An 18,392-nucleotide genomic window follows, 5' to 3' on the forward strand; every position below is an offset into this window, starting at 1 on the left:
TCAGGGGGCCAGAGTTAACTAATGGAAACCTCCTAAACTTTATCTTCACTTATTGCTGGAGGTGCAATTACTGATGTAGTAACTAGTCTTGTGCTGCTGTGCCTGTGGATCCTGCCATCATCTTGACAGTGTTTTGACCTGATATCTTTACTACCTGGGCATTTAAGAACAGGATTAGAGCTGAACAAGGCCAAGGCAGCTTTCAGTAACTGGGGCCCCGAGGAGATAGCAGTATGCATAGCAAGGGATGCCTCATGCACCTGGGATTCTGTAGATGGCCATGGCTGACAAAGGTCTGCAATCCACTTTTATCCCAATATATAAAGAGAGCATGCCCTTTTATTGGAAGTTGGTTCCAAATTTAGAGCAAACTTATGGCAAAAATCATAGTGGCTTTGAAAGGAATGTTTCTGTTGAGGAACCATTACCTACTTTCTTCCTTTTTTCTGTACAGAAAAAGTTGTTTTAATTAGCTTTACTATTTAGTAAATTTTAGATGCTGTCATAGTGTGAGGACCAAGTCTTTACATATGACCAGCCAATGCTTGATGGCTCTTCCAACCAAGTCCTACCTTTCAAGCCATACCTTTCCTTACCTGCTGCCCCCTTAATTGAGTTGTTTGCTGAGTAGACTGAGCAGACACACATACTTGCCTGCACTGTTGCCTCTCCTTACATGGACAGGAAGTCTATAGAATATTAATCAGACCAGACACTGCCCTTCAGTCAAAGGTCTGTAAGGAGTTGGATTGCTCAAGTTGAAGCAGGTAGAGAATGGAAATATCATGGCAAGTCATCCTGTGCTCTGCCTCAGTGTTAACTTACAGTCTTACTGGGGTCAAACCCCATGTACTTATAAAAGTGAGTCAAAACTGGAACAAAGAAGAGAATTTTCTCAGGCTTGGTGCTTCCTGTTAGTGTCTTCTTCCCCTGAAAGACCAACCCCAGAAACTCATTCCAGGCATTCTACAGTAACAAAGCTGTTTTCTGCCCCCAGGCAAAAGTCCTTCGAGAAGTTGGAGGGCTGGTTCTTGCTAACGCTTGCGGGCCATGCATCGGCCAGTGGGACAGGTAAAATGAAAGATGGATCTAACTCTAGCTTTGTATCTTTTAGCTCCCAGAATGCTCTGTTGAAGCCTAATTTGATTGTAAATACCACACACTGGTAATTAAATGTTTAAAAACTAACTGACCATAGCTGTCTGATAGGTACTGGAGGAGGCAAAAAGGACTACAGAGTTATATTGAGCCTTTAGGTAAATGAAGCTGCAGAATGGACACACATTCTGGAGACTTTTTGTAGAAAACAAAGAATGGGGAGAAAGATTTGTTGTCTGTGAGAGGGTGGACTGAAGTTTGTATGGTCCTTTTAAAATAGGAAAAGTGAATTGGTGCAACTTTGGAGTGGCAGGGAGCATAATTCCCAATAGAAGGGATGGGAGGCACATTCTTCAGTTGCTTTATCACAGCTGACCATGGGATATCCAAAGGCAATGTACTTAGTTGATTATTGTTTAGATAGTTCAACAGTGAACAATGTGGACTGTGAAAACTACTGCAAGAATCAGTGTTTGACTTGGGTTTGCATTCATTCATTTTGGGTCTGTGCTTAAGGGAGGAAAACAGGTACAGGCACCAGCTCATGTGGTGACTGCTGCCAAAACCAAGGTGGGGGATTCTAGCAGTGAGACATGTAGAAGCAATACTCCGTTTGGATCTGATGAGGATGTTTGCTTCTTTCACAGGAAGGACATCAAGAAAGGAGAGAAAAATACAATAGTTACGTCCTACAACCGGAATTTCACGGGTCGCAATGATGCCAATCCAGAGACTCACGCATTTGTGACCTCTCCAGAGGTAAGAAACAGACGGAGGGGCTATGGAACAGTTCAGGGTGCCTGCAGAAGAGGCTCACTGTGCCTTGTTTAATAGCTTGGCTGGTGGCTTTGAGACTTAGATGTTGGACTTTCAGATGAAGTGATGGGAACTAGAATATGCCTTTAAATTGGTCTTTTTTTTTTTCCTTTCAGATTGTCACAGCCCTGTCCATTGCTGGCACTCTAAAATTCAACCCTGAGACAGATTACCTGACAGGAGCAGATGGGAAGAAGTTTAAACTAGAGGCACCTGATGCAGATGAGCTACCCAAGCTGGTAACTGCTCTGTCTGGGGGCAGAGGGAGGGAAGACCTGACACTAGCAGTGTTTTATTTATACTGAGGGAACTTAAATGCACTGACCTCTTTCTTGACACGTGGTGGTAGAGCTAGAATGGGTGTAGTTGCCTGTATTGGCTTGTTCTTCATGTGCTGTTGGGGGATGGCTGAGGCTGATGATTTTCCTTTCTTCTTTGGAAGGAGTTTGACCCAGGCCAGGACACCTATCAGTACCCTCCCAAGGATGGCAGTGGGCAGCATGTGGATGTGAGCCCCACCAGCCAGCGTCTCCAGCTTCTTGAGCCCTTTGATAAATGGGATGGCAAGGATCTAGAAGACATGCTGATCCTCATCAAGGTCAGGAATAAAGTGGGGGACCATCAGCTATGACAGGTCTGCTTTAACAGGGGTTTGCACAGCAACTGCTAGAAGCTTTGGATGTGCCTTTGAGATACCTGATTCCCTCCCCTACAACCACATTGTTATGGAAAGGAGAGCAAGGGTCTTCCTTTCTTCCAGGTGTTTCTTTCTCATACTTCTTTGTGTATAACTAAATGACTCTTCTCCTTTGGGCTAGTGGTTTGCTAATACCATGCAAAAGCAAGCTTGTTATAGCATGTAATACAATTCTGCCCAAACCATGCATTCTGCAGAATTTGTTGCAGTTACAACCTGCAATGGAAAGGTGGATGGGTTCTTTAATTAGCATCTCTAATACTGACTGTTTTAAGATGTATTTTATCTGAAATGAGGTCGTTGGGAACTTCTCATCCATCAGTATGCATGTTCTCTTCCCACTTTATAGAAAGAGAAATTACTTCACACTTGTTAAACATTGCAGTTTGGTCTTTCAGTGGAGACATGGGTTTCTCCTCACTGCCTGAGGTGAGTTAACAGATGGAAGCTTCAGTTGATATGGTGAGGGGTTCTGAAATGCAATCCCTTATGAACGGACCTTTGGAAACATTCCTGATTCTCAGTGACAGGAGTTGGAGGTACTCCCAAGGGCCATACTGCTGTGCAAAAATTTTTGACACAGGCAATTCCTTTATTAAGCACTTCAGAACTTATCAGTTGGAAGGAAGGCCATTATCTCTGGTAGGGAATTCTGTTCTTACAAGCTGAGAAGGCTTACGTGCAGTTTGGAAACTTAGAGGGTAACACTTGGCATCTTGTTGAAGTTCCCCAGCAGGGAGGCTGAGCCATAGCAGGAAGGGCTTAATTGCTTTTTGTACCTGAGCAACCTGCTGCTGGGGGAAGTGAGGACACAGCAGGAGATGCAATGGCTAAGCTAGGTTTTGTAATTTACCCTTCTTCTTACCCAATGCATGCAGAATGACCACTGTGTTCTGCTTTAGAGTGCCTTGATTCTGTAACTGATGTGTTTTTCTGGTGTTTGTGCCTTTAAAAAGAGATGTGATGATCAGAGAATGCGTTAGGTTGGAAGGGACAACAAGGGGTCATCTGATCCAAATTCCCTGCTCAAGCAGGGTCATCCCAGAGCACATGGCACAGGATTGTGTCCACATGGTTCTTGAATATTTCCAGTGAAGGAGACTCCACAACCTTTATGGGCAGTCTGTTCCAGTGCGGTGACTGACAGTAAAGAAGTTCTTCCTCATGTTCAGGTGGAACTTCCTGTGCCTCAGTTTCTGCCCCATTGCCTCTTGTCCTATTGCTTGGCACTACTGAGCTCCACTTGGCTCCAACCTCTTGACATCCCCTCCCTTCAGTTACTTACAGATACTGTAAATGAGGGGTTCCCTCTCATTTGTCCCTCCTTGAGGCTGAACAGGAGATGATCCAGCCCCTTAATGGCCTTTGTCGCCTTCCCCTGAACCTGCTCTAGGAGCTCCATGTCTCTCATGTACTGGGGAGCTCAGAACTGGACACAGCCCTCCAGCTGTGGCCTCACTAGGGCTGAGTAGAGGGACAGGATCACTTCCCCTGACCTGCTGGCAATGCTCTTCCTAGTTCACTCCAGGATACCATTGGCTTTCTTGGCCACATGAACACTGCTGGCTCATGGACAGCTTCCAGCAAGTCAGCCCTCAGACTGTGCTGGTGCATGGAGTTACTCTTTCCAAGGTGCAGGACCCTGAACTTCAGACAGTTCTTCTCTGCCCACCTCTCTAACCTGCTGAGGTCTTTCTGAAGGGCTGCAGAGTCCTCTGGAGTATTGACCACTCCTCCAAGTTAATGCTTCACAGTTAAAAAGTGTTGAGGAAGGGTCAAGTACATTACTCCATCCTGAGACATTCTTTTCTTCTACTACAATTTAGGTAAAAGGGAAATGCACCACTGATCATATCTCTGCAGCCGGACCGTGGCTTAAATTCCGTGGCCATCTGGACAACATCTCCAACAACCTGCTCATTGGTGCCATCAACATTGAAAATGGCAAAGCCAACTCTGTGCGGAACGCATTAACCCAGGAGTTTGGCCCAGTCCCAGACACAGCCCGTTACTACAAGGTGAGATGTTCATGTTTTAAGGTGATGTTTACACTTTGGCCAGTCTGTGCCAAGAATAAGGATCTCAACCTCCTGCTCTCAAGTAACTGCAGCTGCAAATTCACTCAGCATCGGGGCATTTTATTGGTAATGACTGCAGTTCCTGTAGGAGATTCTGTCCCTACCTGCTATGGGGAAGCGGGAAAAGGATCTCGTGACTCAGAAGGGACTAGAAATCATAGACAAAAAAAGAAAGAACTCCTTCAGGCTCTATACCTTAGAAGGCATGGGTGTCATCAGACTTAACTAATCTTGCCTCCTGGAATGCTTCACCTATGACTAGTCTAATGTTTTAATAAATTACAGTCCTATACCCTTTATTCTTTAACACTAGGCTTCAAATTTCAAGAAATGTCCTTTTACCCTCTGGACAACTTGGCAGTTGTTTCTGATAGGCTCTTTCAGTAGAGAGAAGTTAAAATTTTCCATATCCCTTCCAGAAGTAGAACAGAGGTCATGGCTGGTGCAAACACTGGTCTGGCATAGCACGATGGAAGGAGAGATGGCAGGAAAAGGAAGGAAAATATTTGCTCTGGATCCCAAGAGCAATCCTCCTCAGCCCTTGAGAGCAAGGATGGCAGTGCCTAACTGCTGTGAAGCACTAAACTCCTTCAATTCTCTCCTTTCTCAGAACCCAAGGGAGTCTTCTGGGAGAAGGTGTCATAGCGTGGCAATGTCAGTGAAGTACTGAAATTAGATGTGTGTGGGAGTATTTATTGTTAATTTCTCACTTGAGTGGCTGCACAAATGTAAATCTGTCCTTTGTCACAGAAAATGGGTGTCAAATGGGCAGTTGTTGGAGATGAAAACTATGGTGAGGGATCAAGCCGGGAGCACGCAGCATTGGAGCCACGTCACTTGGGAGGAAGGGTCATCATTACCAAGAGCTTTGCCAGGATCCATGGTGAGTCAGGCTTCCCTTACGTTGTTTGTAAACAGGATGTGTTTGGTTTGAGTGGAAGTGGTGTTTATACCTTGCCCAGGGCTCAACACCTACAGGCATGAACCCTCCTTGCTGACAGATGGCAAGGTGCCTCCTGTCAGGAGTCCTGTTACATAGCTAGTTAGATATGCCACAAACAACGGATATGTTGGTTTTGCTACAAAGATAGTAATTGTTGCTGGTATAGTACTCGGGGAAGCACTGGGCAGCCAGAAGGTAATCCTGGAGTGGGATGTTTCACGTGTGGCTGGTGGTTTGTTTTCCACAGAAACCAATCTAAAGAAGCAAGGTCTATTGCCTCTCACTTTTGCTGATCCAGCAGACTATAACAAGATTCATCCTGTGGATAAACTGAGCATCGTGGGGTTGAAAGACTTTGCACCTGGAAAGGTAACTGTCTGTATGTCCTGTCATGCACTTGGGGACAGGGATGTGCCTCTGATGGGATCAGTGGTGAGTTGTGTGCTTGTGAGGCAGCACTGGCACTGTTGAGACACGGTGGGCGAGGAGATACAGGGCAGGTCAGAATCAGTGGTGTTCTGAACTGTTAAGAGATACCTTTGTACTCTGAATTCCTGGACTTGTTGACTTAAGCATGAGTGTTCACTAGAAGGAACTGCAACTCACTTCTATGTTAAGATCCACTCTGAGGCTTTCAGCCCTTTAAAACCATGTAGGAATTTTCCTGTGAGAAGCTCAGATAACCTCCCTTGAAAGAGAAGGGAAAATAAAACTGTCTTCTTCCTTTAGCCTCTGAAATGCATCATCAAGCATCCCAATGGGAGCCAAGAAACAATCATGCTGAACCACACCTTCAATGAGTCGCAGATCGAGTGGTTTCAGGCTGGCAGTGCCCTGAACAGAATGAAGGAGCTGCAGCAGAAATCAAGCTAAGTGCACACAATGCCCCAGTGCACTGGACTCGATTCAGCTTTGGCATTTTCATCAAAGTGCAATTCCATGCCTACTGTTTGGAATAAATGTCTGATCAAATGTAACCATAGCTTTCTTTTTGTTATGGTACTTCCTCTTCACTGACACTATGAAAAGGGAGTGCAGCTAGGCTTACTTTTGTCTTTTAAATTCCCCAGCTCCCTTTTTCTATTTTGGCTCGATTTCAGTTCTCCCACAGTTATTTATATTTGGAAATAACCAGCGAAGGTGGGTTTGTCTACTCAGTTGGTTGTTTTCTGCCCATTCACTTTACTGATGGCTAAAGACTTAAAATGAAAATAAAGAATGTGACCATCTCTTTTGCCATGTGTTATTGTATTCATCGTCCTAATCCCCATCATTGTTGCTGGGAGGGTGGGAAAGAACTTCTTGTAAACCATTGCTATATGGAGAAAAAACCCAAATTGAACAATAACTCAGTATGGTAAAAAAAGAACCCTCACAGCTGTCATGGACTGTTTAGCTCTTGACATTAACCTACTGCCAGCTACCCTTATGATTATGACCACCTTCCCCCCCTACACTCCTGTCCAGGGCAACCCTGCCACTCTTGCAGCGATGACAAACTTGCAGAGAACACCTTCTCTATCTGCTTTCCCAGAACTGCATGGTTAGTTTCCTGAAACACGACTTAGAGCAGATGGATGTTGATGAGTCTCTCATCAGAACAGCACTCAAAACCACATCGCTACCACCTCACTATACTCCTGGGAGCCCTGACTCCAAACGGAGCCGAGCAAAACAGCTACCTGGAGTAGCTGGACTGTTTTCTTCCCCTTGCCCTGGCAGTACCATAGAAGAGCCTGTGTAGAAGCACCTCACTTGTTTCACCCAACTTTCCACCTATACAAACAGCTAGAGGGTTTCTGCAAACAGTTGTTTCGACCACAGCTAGATGGCTGCATGTGTGAGCAGTGCTGCTCTGTAGGTGGCATTCAGTAAGCTTATTGTGTGCACAGATGGACCTCAGTTACTATGTGAACCTAAAGAATTCTAGACTCCCTTTTAATTAGGGCATTGCACCAGGAATAACAGTTGAGAATTAAGGGGTTCTAACAACGCTGCAGGGAGGGTGCTGATGACTCAGGCTTTGTTTCCACAGTTGGAGGTTAAGTAGACCCACTATCCCAGGGAATTACAGCTCCTTCCTGCCAAACGTGGCTAGCTTTGTAATTATGTGCAACATCACTCTCTTGGCAATGGGCCCTGCATAGATTTTACTTAATGTTTTGTTCCCTCCTTTCCTGGTACTGCTGTCAGGGAGGGTGATGGCAATTGTTTGTCATTGGCTGTTAGCATAGGAGCAAAGCGTTGGTCTCAACTCTGTCTGCCTTGAAATCCAAGTAGCTAAACTGCAGGAGGCAAGTGTTTTCTTCCTGCTAGGCAGGAAGCTAATAGTTTCCCCACAAATTGTACAGGAAGGCAGGCTGTGTGGTTTTTACTATTTATTCCACTTAGGGTATTAACACCCCCCCACAAACAAGGATGTAGCTTGCTCAAAGCAGCCTTGGTCCATTTCAGTCCGTAACTTCTTATTTTCAGTCAAACTCCTGCAAAGTTTAGGTCATTCTGCATAAATAAGCCCACCCAAAAAAGTCATTCCATTCAGCACAATAAGCAGCCTGTAGTTTTCCACAGTGGTCATCTTCACTAAGCCTGAGTTACTTTTGGGTAAACTGTCATTCCTGTTCCTTCTGGCTGACTTCAGCCAGGGTTGAAGTTCCCAGTCTTAGCAGAACATCACCACCACCTCCCCTGCTGTCCCAGCAGCAGCATTTTCCAGGGCTCCAGAGTACCACACCTCTACTAACTCTAGCCTTTTGCTGTCTCTTCGTTTCCTGTCAAAAAAAGGGCAAGTTTCCACTCCTCTGAGATCAAGCTCCCAGCCTAAGGAGTGGTACTTCTACATAGGTATTCTCTTCCGCCTTTACTCACTGAAGTTAACTCTTTCCTTAATTCAGGCAAGCAAAGACCTCCACAATTTTCCCTCTGGGGCAGGAGACCAAAGCTCCAGCTGAGTTTGTATCTGCTGTGCTCAAGGCTTTTAGTGCCTGTAAATTCACTTCTGCACATCAGTGAAGACGATTCTTGAAAGCAACTGTCTCTCTCTGGCAGCTTGGAAGCTGAAGGGAAAGCAGAGAATGGCAGGTCTAATTCCTTATTCAGCTTCAGAGGAGCAATGAGCAGCAGCAGGGTCCCATTATCCCCCCAAACATCCACCAAAAAGACTTTCTGTGGAGCAGGCTCTGATGGGAGCTAACTGTTTGTCCACCACGACAGGAGACCCAGGCCTGGCTCGCTGATTGATCCCTGTTCACAAAGAGAAAATGAGAGCATGCAATTGTAAACTGCATAGAGAATAGAGGAAAATGCCTAAAAATACATCTCTCCCATCCAAGTTATGGAACATAGCTGCCACTGGTAGACATCCACCTTTCTCACACATTGTACTCAGGTGGGTTTTATGCCAGAATACTGCAAGGGAAGACTGTTCAGTCCACATAAACCTTGATGTGTCTCTCCCAGCTCTGTACTCTTCATGCACATGTAGTTTGCTTTAAATCAGCCTCCCAGAGGGAACCACCAACAACCACGAAGTGTTCCAGTGAAAACACTCAGAAAACAGCAACCACAAGAACAACCTCATTTCTCCCCTCTTCCACTCCATGCACTTTGTAACTGCTTCCTAGTCAGCTTAAGGCAATCAGTTCCTTGGGAAAGGCGTGCTATTTTAGACACCAAATAAACCACAACACTCACAAGGCTGTAACAATTAATGCACATAGTTACCACAAGAGTGTAAGGTGCCTCTTTCTTCTGGACTTCTTCTGCAGCATTTGAAGTGGAAGCCTCTGCAGAGCTTGGACCGGTGGGTGACGTATCAACAAATGTCTCGTCCACAACTCGGAAGCGGATCTCTTCCCCAATGTCCATGTAAAGGTCATGGGCCCCTTCTTCTGTCTCATATTCCCACACCCACACCTGCTCTGCTTCATCACTGGCCAAGGATTAAGGAGGGAAACAGTATTCTGCTTGACAGATCACTTTCTGACAGTTCTAAGAATAGACTCAACTCAAAGCCTTTTCAAAGTTATTTCCCAAACCACAATGTGCTGTCCCAGGTCATCGTCTGTGCAGCCCAGGACCCCCATCTTTCTGATTCTCCTGCATCAAGCTGTGTGCTGCTGGTCTACACATCCCAAAAAAAAAAACAACCCAGCAACAGAAAAGACCCCCAGGCAAGCAAACATCCTCAGACTCAAGACAACCTCGCCTACCACACTGAAGTACACCAGACACACACATATATAGACATTACATGACGTGGTAAAACCTGCACTCTATCTTCAGCAGCAGCCAAGACTGGAGGCAGGGATTACAACTGGGCAGGGGACACTGCCATTCATTTCTATCAGCGGGCACAATGATCCTGCAAAACCTAATGAGCGTGAGGGCCTGTCTAGCTGTGATAACAGTCTGTGCAACTTGCCCGACAGAAGGGCTTAGCTTCTGCTGCTGAGCACCTTCATTGTTGCAGTGGTGAATGCCTGTTGGGCCAGCACTGCACAGTCTTTTGAAAGGAAGTAGTAAAGTTATCAAAGGTGATCAAAGGATACAACTTTGCTGGCTGCTGCAGGGATTCTGGTGGGATGACAATATCATCAAAGAATCCAATAGAAACTGCAGAGAAAAGAATTTGGTTAAGACTGAAACAATTCTTTGCAAATGATGTTCCACAGCAATTCCTAAAATGCATTTCTAGGCTCATTCTTCTTCCTCTCTCAGGAAGGACATTGAGATTATGCAGGAATCATTCTTTGAGCCTCAACGCTCAATTTCAGTTGGCAGCAAAGCAGCCACCCAGCTGAAAGTACATAGAGCAACAGAGGGCACAGTCTTCATGCCCGCTGGGAAAGGAAAAGGTTGTTTGGAGCAGGAATGGAAATGAAAGCGTTCCAAGAAATGAGTCAGATGCTATAGAGGTCTGTGACAAAAAAGAGCTTAGAAATCACAGATGTAGTATGTTAAATAAAGACCAATATAAAGTTAGAACAGCCCCCACATCCCCCTTGAGATTTCATTATGTTGAATTTTATTAGGGAACGGACTGCCCAAATTCAGCAACAAAAGCAGTCAAGGTAACCTTATTGTCCTAATTTAACAAATGAGCAGCAGAGCTCCCTTGCATGGAAGACTTCTAGAGGAAAGGAAAGCAACTCATCAATCATATATTCCATGACTCTGTCAGCACTTTGTGCTCACAAAGACATTTCCCTGACATGTTTTCAGGTACAGGAAATGAACACAAATTTGCACAGCACTACATACATCAGGCCAACACAAAATACATCAGACCAGCACAAGCCGATAGTTCCACTTCAAAAAAAACATATTCTGTTAACTGAGGCAAGGATAGGAATCCAGTCTGTGCTCCAGAGGGGCTTGCCTGCTATTCTTGCACAAAAGGAAAAGGGAGTGCAGACAAAACCACCAAGGTCAGGGGAAGCTGCCAGCCTTAAACTACCAAGCACCCTCAGATCAGAGCAGCACTAGAGGCCAGTAACAGCCATTGACCAGCCCACAGAGAACATTATCCCAGCAAAATCAGTGTCTCAATAGACCCAAGAACTCTACAGCTCACGTGTCCCTAATGGCAGAAGTCATGGTTTACCGTGGACGCCATCCTGACTGCAGCTTTTAATCTGTCCAATCAGAATCTCATCCAGGAAGGGATGGAAGACCACATAGCGGAAATGCACTTAAAAGAAAACAGATCATTAGTGTTATGTCCATGTTAGTAAACTATAGTCTTCTCAACAGGGTGGCAACCATTAAAACAAAATCCCACCTCTTATATGCCCTCTAAACCACCCAGTTTCTTTTACAACTTCTTTACAGGCACTGATTGGATAGAAAAACAGGAATAAGAGTTCTGATTCCTAACCGGTTTGTACAAATTCTGGCAGCAGCTGATCAGCAGTGTCCTGTCTCCAGCTCCTCAGTTTTGCAAGAAGTTCATAGAAAGTGTAAGATGATAAACATGGAGCACGGCCTCTGATTCAGTCATGATGGAAGCACAATGCTTCACAGTCAAGAGTATCAGTTGAAACTATACTTTCTTGTGATACTTCTGCCTTTTATCTTTGTCTGCAATGCTGTATTTTTGTTAAATTAAATATTTCGAATCAAGTATTATCAGATTAAACAAGATTTTTCCCCCAAGCTAGATAAAATGCTTCTAACTAAGCACATGGCATTAATTATTACAAGAATGCTACACTAAGACAATCTCAGCCAAACAATACTTCTGAGAAATTTGACATCGCCTTAGCTGTACCTCCTCAGTGCTCCCCTTTTACATAAAACTAGGCAGTGCATTAAAGAGAGAGTTATTACCAGACACAGTGGGATTTATCAAAGTGCTACCCCACATTCTGAAAGGAGACTTTTCCTGAGCTCAGAGAGAAAAGTTCTCTTTTTTCAGTTCAAGGAGTAATTCTAAGTTGAGAAGCGGAATGGAGATTAAAGCAAGCAGGAAAGCCTGACATCCTCCTTCAGTATTAGAGAAACTTTTATTTGCAGGAAATGAGTTCTACTGGAGTTAAAATTTAGACAAGGGGAGGCACATACAGTCAATGCAGTTCCCTTCTAACAGGAGATACTTTATGTGCTCAATCTATCTTTCCACACTGTAAAATGAAACTAGAAAAATGCATCTCTTACTAGTTTAAACTCTTACTTTAACTTAAAAAAATTAAATTTGCTTTTATGCACTTACTTTCAGTTTTTACCCAGATTTGCCAAGAATCAAAGTAAAGAAGTATTTTCTTATTTAAAAAAAAAAAATCACTAGAAATGTATGATGAACCAGATCTGTCTAAGTTTCAACAAAAGTGTCATAAAACTTCCAGCTAGTACAAGAGCGCATTAAATTCTGTGCAAATGCTGTATGTACAAAGAGGTTTCAATATCCCAGCTAGGGAAAATAAGCTTCAAAAAGAAAAAAAAAAATCAAAGAAATGCAGACCAATTATTACAACTTACTTTCTATGTGCAGACTTTAAATAATTTTCAACTAAATTAACCCTTTCCTTACCCCACATCTATGGCTCTAATTGTAGAACAGAGGTGGGCTACGGGAGAACACGAGAAGGACTGGCTATTTAAACCTGTATTTGTACCCAAAAGAGCAAAGAAAGTAAGAGACTTTCACCATGTTCCTCTTGCCCTCCTAAAAGGAAGAGAGTTAAGGCTGTGAACTTGAGGTTGTTACTTTCCCTAACAACTCAACTCAGCTTACATTTTCAGATCATTAACTAACCTTCTGCAACACAATATAACTGAGGAAAAGCACTTACCTTTGGTATGTGACGCACCATCCCCAGGAAATATGTATGAATCTTCCAGCTTTGTGATATCATACAGACAGATGCAGAGCCCAACATTGTATACGACCTGTTAACAGAAAAAAAATTAAGAGCAGAAAATCAAGCAACCCACCAGGTAAAATCAAGCAAATGACAGAATCCGTACATTACGCACACCTTTTCAAAAGGCAGCAACAGAGGGGTGGCCAGATGGGATGGAGGCTGTTTTGGAACACTGCCTTCAACAGCACCAGCAGCATAGGGGAACCCCAATCCAAGTGCTGTGGGAGCACATTTTCACTGGCACTGGAAAGAACACTGCTACAAAGATAAACCCTTGGGGAATTCATGGGTGGTGAGAGAACTTGGGCTGCCAGGACAGTCAACAGCTCCCCATCATTCACCAGCCCCACAGCTTGTCCAAATGCTAAACATGTTTTTTGCTAGTTACACTCTCAGAAGCCTCTAGGCTTGCCTTTGTCTTATATTATATTAGTTTTGGAGAGACACAAGGCAAAGTCTTGGTTTCTCTGCTAGTTCTAAGAGAGCCTCCCTGCCTACAAAATTTGAGGCATCTACCAGTCATCAATGGATGAAGAAAGACTTTTGTTTGTTTTTTTTAATACCTGCCTGTATAATCTGCTATCCACAACCCTCGATCCCTTCAGGTTGCTCTTTAGAGCTCCTTTCACGTTTACAGCTGCATTTTGAGTTTTGCACCTGCCTCATGTTGAAAGCCATATGCTAATCACAGTCCCGGGGCTGCACAGGGAAGCTCTGACCTCCGGCTCCAACAGAAAACACTTTTTATATCCTGCACCAAAGACCAACTTCAAACTGCCACCGTGCATTTCATTTACTAAGCACAGACCAAATCAGCTATTAACAGTATTCCAGTATTACTGTTCTACATGTGTTTATACAGTCTTTTTTTTTTTTTTTCCTTTAAATTCCTCAGTGGATGAATTAGTTTGCATTTGTTTTTCAGGCTGCATTCTGGATTGCTCCTTTTAACACAAACCAGCAGCTGCTCTCACTTCTCTTCCACGCTTCTCTGCCCCATCTGGTGTCTCAGTATCTTCCCATTACAACATCAGCCATTACAAAAATGTCCCCTTTGAGATGATACGTGGCTGTCTCTTTGTTTAAGTCGCAGGGGATGGCCTTGATATCTAAACCACTCTGACAGCTCACGCACGCACCTCAGTAGTCACAAATAAAAAGAAGAAACGCTCGGGGATGATATTGTGATGCCTGCACGAACCTATACGTGACCCACGCTTTACCTTATTGGCCAATTTCTTGTTTAGCTCCTCAGCAATGGATTCGTTCAGTTTCCTCTCAAACTGCCAGGGGGGAATTCTTACAGTGTCAGTCATCTCCACCAGGACAAACATGGTGGCGGGGGGCGAGGAGACGCCGACAGCCTCGGGAATTGGAGCGCTGCGAGGACGGGGCCTGGGAAGGCAGCCCACGCTGTGGCCCGGAGCCCGGCGGGACGGTGTCCCGGCCGTCCCGAAGGAAGAGAGGTCGAGAGGGGCCGAGAGGAGCCGAGAGGGGCCGAGAGGGGCCGAGAGGGGCCGAGAGAGGCCGAGAGAGGCCGAGAGGGGCCGAGAGGGGCCGAGAGGGGCCAGGAGCGGCCGGGAGCGGCCGGGAGCGGCCGAGAGGGGCCAGGAGCGGCCGGGAGCGGCCGAGAGGGGCCGGGAGCGGCCGGGAGCGCAGCGCCCCTCACCCACCGGCCGCACGCGGAGCCGCGCCGCGCGCCCCGGCCGCGCGCCACTTCCGGCGCCGCCGCAGCCAATCGCGCTGGGCTGGCGGGTCGCGGGCCCTGATTGACACGGGGAGGGGCGGGGCGCCAGCGGCCGCCATTTTGTCCCTCCTCGGGCGGGGAGGGGCCGGGCTGGGCTCGGCGCGCGCTGTCACCGGAGCGGGAAGGTACCGGCGATCCCGGGAGGGGACGCTGCTCTTGGCCAATATAAATGTGGAAGGGGGCTCAGCACCTAGGCGTCCTTTGCTGTGTAGTTGCCTCCTTCCTCTCCACCTCCGGCGCGTGAGATCCCGGGCGCTTCCTCCCGTGTCACAGCTAGAACAATTCTCAGCTGCGGTTATTCTGATTTAATTTATCATTTTAGTAAATTTCAATCCAGATAGGGCAGCAGAGATTGCAGAAGCATGGAATGGGTCATATTGGAAGGGAGCGCGATGGGACATCTGGTCCAACCTCCCTGCTCAAGCAGGGTTGCTAAATAACATAGAAAATATAAATTTTCAGAGATAGTCTTCTAGTGTCCTACGTAGTTACGGAACGCCTGCTTTCTAGTGCTTCAGATTGTAGATTGAATAGAAATTTTATTTTCCAGCCGTTTTGGTGTCGTGGTCATCCCCGAGCACGTGGCACAGGAATTGCATCCAGAGGGTTCTTGCGTTCCCTCTCCAGTGAGGGAGACTCCACACCCTCTCCAGGCAATCTGTTCAGTGGCTGCTCACCTGCACAGTAAAACAGTTCTGCACGGTCAGGCGGAACTTCCTGTGCATCAGTTGCCATTGCCTGTTGTCCTAATTCTTGGCACCGCTGAGAAGAGCCTGTCTGCATCCTTCAGAAACCCCTCATGTCCTGATACACATTGATGAGGTCCCCTCTGAGTCTTCCCAAGCCTGAACAAGCCCGACTCCCTCAGCCTTTCCTTGTAAGAGAGGAGCTCCAGTCCCCCGATTATCCTTGTTGCCCTCTGCTGGACCTGCAGGAGCTCCATGTCTCTCTTGCGCTCAGGAGCCCAGAGGTGAAAGTCTCTGCCTCTCTGATAGCCATTGCTTCAGCTGTTTGCCCACGTCTCCAGCAAACCCCGGTGGGTTTATAATCTTCTTTGCACCTGGAAGTTCCTCACAGCCTTGTCTGCCCAATGCTTAGGTCAAGGTTCTTTTCAGGGACAAACTGCCACCATACTGAGCTGGAATAATTTGTGAATGTTAATTGCCAAAAAGAAACCAACCCCCATCACATAATTTTTCAGGCCTCGGTGCTTTCTGCAGTGAGGGAATCAGTGTGAGGGAGAAGCAGCATGAGGGATGGCAGAAAACAAGGGGGTGTGCTAACGTCTGAGGTTTGTCAGAGAAAATGAAAGGAGGTTGTTTGAAGTGTGTTTAAAAAAAGATCTGCCAGGAAAACCAAACATCCCTGGCTGACAGTGAAAACTGCACTGTCAGCATCATGGCTTTGATGCGAAGGCTAAGTGTGTCATCCCCCACGCTCCCCAGCAGTGCGTGGTGGGACAGTAACGAGCAGTTTAGGTAAGAAATCATTAAATGTTGAGCTCTCTGGGAAGGGGAAGGGGAAACAAGGTTGGAAATGCCCTGGTTAGGCCTCATTAGGAAGATACCTGTCGTGGACAAAGAGGTGTTGATCTCTTCTCAATTACTCTGTTTCATCAGGGTCTATTGGGTTGTGGGGTTGTTGTTTTTTTTTTAAAAAACGTGGCTGGTCTGTCCATGTTTGTGTTAAATAGGGGGCCCAGAAACAAGATTTCCCCTGTCATCTGGGAAGAGAAGCATTTTTCTTGGAGTAGCGTCTACTGTCTCAGCAAGGAGCTCTGCTGCCAGCACAGCAGACACCGCTCCCTCAGAACACCTCAACCCAAATCCCCAGCGTTTCTTGCTCTTGTCCTACTTCAGGGAGCCTTACAAAGGCTCCCTTCTCCTGCACTCCAGTCACGGCTGCGCTAATCTCGGCACAGCACAGTTTCGCTGGCACACATGCTGCATCCCTTGCTGTTCTGTCCTGGCCTCATGCAGGTCTGGCAGTGCAAGGTTTGACCTTTACCTAGTGCAGCTTTTGCAGGTGTCTGTAGCTACTTTTTCAGAAGAGCAAATTGTTCTCAACCCTGTCCTGATGGCAGGGGAAGAAATAGTTTTGGTGTCACACAAGTAAAGAGAACTTAGGCACTGTTGGTTTTGGTGATCACTCTGGATGCTTGTGTCTAAGAACTGTAGGGTTAAGTAAGGGGCATGTGCTCAGGGAATAGTAGACTGAAATACCTGTGAGAACATGGGAGATGGAGAGAAGTGGATTTGGACAGAGTCATATCATGCTTCTGTTTCTAGCCTGTTCCTGAGCTAATATTTTCCATGCTTCCAATAACCATGCCCCATCCGGGGCTTTTGGGTGTCCAGTACAAAGCAGAGACATCTCCCTTCAGCCTTATCCACAGTCCCCAAAAAACAGCTGTGTGAACAGCAGGTCTGCAAGGCCTCACTTCATGCTGTCTTGGGTCCTATGAGTGAGGTATTTCGTGTGCTGTAAAGTGCAGACACCAAGCAAGATGTGCAGAATCTCTCTCTCCTGTACCAGCTCTGTGATTGCCAAGAAGGATTGAATGCTGTAGGCCGCTCCTCAGTAAAGATAGTAAGATTCCTCTTCTCTGTGCAGCTGTGTGTTTTGGAGAAACTTGCAGGTACTTTGATTTCACACTGGGGAAACTGAATTGAAATGTGTGCAGAGAAAGCTGGCGATGGTAGTGTCAAATGAGCTTCACTGCCTCTGGTACCAGGCTGCAATCACTCCAGAGCTGAGTCTGAATGTCAGTGTCTCAGCCTCCACCAGTAAGATCCCAGGCTGTGAGAAATTATTTCCAGCCTTACTTTCTTCAGGTAGCCCCTCCCCAATCCCAAGTGGTGCATGCCTGGGCTGTCTACGCGTGACAGATGTTGCTCTGTTCCCACCTAGGTTTTCTCCCTGGAGAAATTCCATATTTTATAAGTGCCGTCTTCAGTGTAAAAATATAAACAAAATTATGATCTGTAAAATATGAGTGTTGCCTCAGCTAATGGTAGTGCTCAGAGTTACACTATTTGTTGCTGCTGCTGAAGTGCCTTGCTGTTGGAGATGATGTGAACAGTTTTGTTTTGCTGAGTTGTCTCCTTTTCTCCTGGTAGTACTGACTTGGTGAATATCCAGAAAGCCACAGTGCCTGTACGTACCTTTTTACACATAGCCATTAAGTCTCTTGAGTCTCTCTCATAAGTGTTGGGGCTTTTCCAGTTTTTCAGAGCATGGTTCTCCATTGCTGGGTTGTTGGGGTTTCTTTGAAACTTTAGCTGCTGGAGTCCAGGGGATGCAGAGGAGTTTTTCTGTCCCTCAGAGGAAATACCAGACATTTCTCATTCTCTTGATTGTACAGGAAAACTGAAAAATAATATTTGAAGTTACCTGAAGGATTGGAATCTTTGAGGAAAATGAAAGGAGCCCCCAAATTACTTGGTTTAAGATCTCTTCTGTCCCCACATGCCCATGGCTCTTGGAGAAAACTGGCTCAGGGATGCTAGGGGAGATGAGTGGTAATTTGCATCTTGACAGTTCTGGCCCTCCTTTGATTGACTCCAAAGGAATTATGTATCTTCTCACATAAAAAGTCCTCCGCTCTCCTGCCTTTGCTTCCATCTCTGCAGGCATCTCTGGCACCCCC

At 45.9% G+C, this 18,392-nt stretch overlaps 2 protein-coding genes across 4 annotated transcripts in view; one reads left to right on the top strand and one right to left on the bottom strand.

Annotated features, from left to right (window-relative positions):
* The window catches only part of LOC131592640 (aconitate hydratase, mitochondrial), a 27,122-nt gene extending 20,261 nt beyond the window's left edge, over positions 1-6,861 (top strand). For all 3 annotated transcript variants that reach the window (XM_058864269.1, XM_058864270.1, XM_058864268.1), the window contains 8 exons: positions 998-1,071; positions 1,746-1,857; positions 2,031-2,153; positions 2,357-2,512; positions 4,438-4,629; positions 5,440-5,572; positions 5,880-6,001; positions 6,362-6,861. In XM_058864269.1, coding sequence (XP_058720252.1) covers positions 998-1,071; positions 1,746-1,857; positions 2,031-2,153; positions 2,357-2,512; positions 4,438-4,629; positions 5,440-5,572; positions 5,880-6,001; positions 6,362-6,505 — 1,056 coding nt within the window. In that variant the 3' untranslated portion in view covers positions 6,506-6,861. The remainder of the gene's footprint in view (positions 1-997; positions 1,072-1,745; positions 1,858-2,030; positions 2,154-2,356; positions 2,513-4,437; positions 4,630-5,439; positions 5,573-5,879; positions 6,002-6,361) is intronic.
* Positions 6,862-8,006: 1,145 nt separating this feature from the next.
* On the bottom strand, positions 8,007-14,539 carry LOC131573592 (DNA-directed RNA polymerase III subunit RPC8). The gene is made up of 6 exons (XM_058827687.1): positions 14,220-14,539; positions 12,925-13,021; positions 11,238-11,324; positions 10,183-10,246; positions 9,356-9,563; positions 8,007-8,875 (listed from the first exon to the last, which is right to left on the bottom strand). Exons 1-6 carry the CDS (start codon positions 14,328-14,330, stop codon positions 8,822-8,824), a joined length of 621 nt encoding a protein of 206 aa, XP_058683670.1. The 5' UTR covers positions 14,331-14,539; the 3' UTR covers positions 8,007-8,821.
* Positions 14,540-18,392: the final 3,853 nt, after the last annotated feature.

The sequence above is a fragment of the Poecile atricapillus genome, chromosome Z, assembly GCF_030490865.1.
Source record: "Poecile atricapillus isolate bPoeAtr1 chromosome Z, bPoeAtr1.hap1, whole genome shotgun sequence".
In the NCBI taxonomy this organism is placed as follows: Eukaryota; Metazoa; Chordata; class Aves; order Passeriformes; family Paridae; genus Poecile; species Poecile atricapillus.

Coding starts and splice junctions, on each gene's coding strand:
- LOC131573592 (XM_058827687.1), bottom strand. CDS start 14,330: ATGTTTGTCCTGGTGGAGATGACTGACACTGTAAGAATTCCCCCCTGG. Junction 10,247..11,237: donor CAGTCAGGATGGCGTCCACG/GTAAACCATGAC, acceptor TTTTCTCTGCAG/TTTCTATTGGATTCTTTGAT. Junction 9,564..10,182: donor CTGCAGCAGCCAGCAAAGTT/GTATCCTTTGAT, acceptor ATCCTTGGCCAG/TGATGAAGCAGAGCAGGTGT.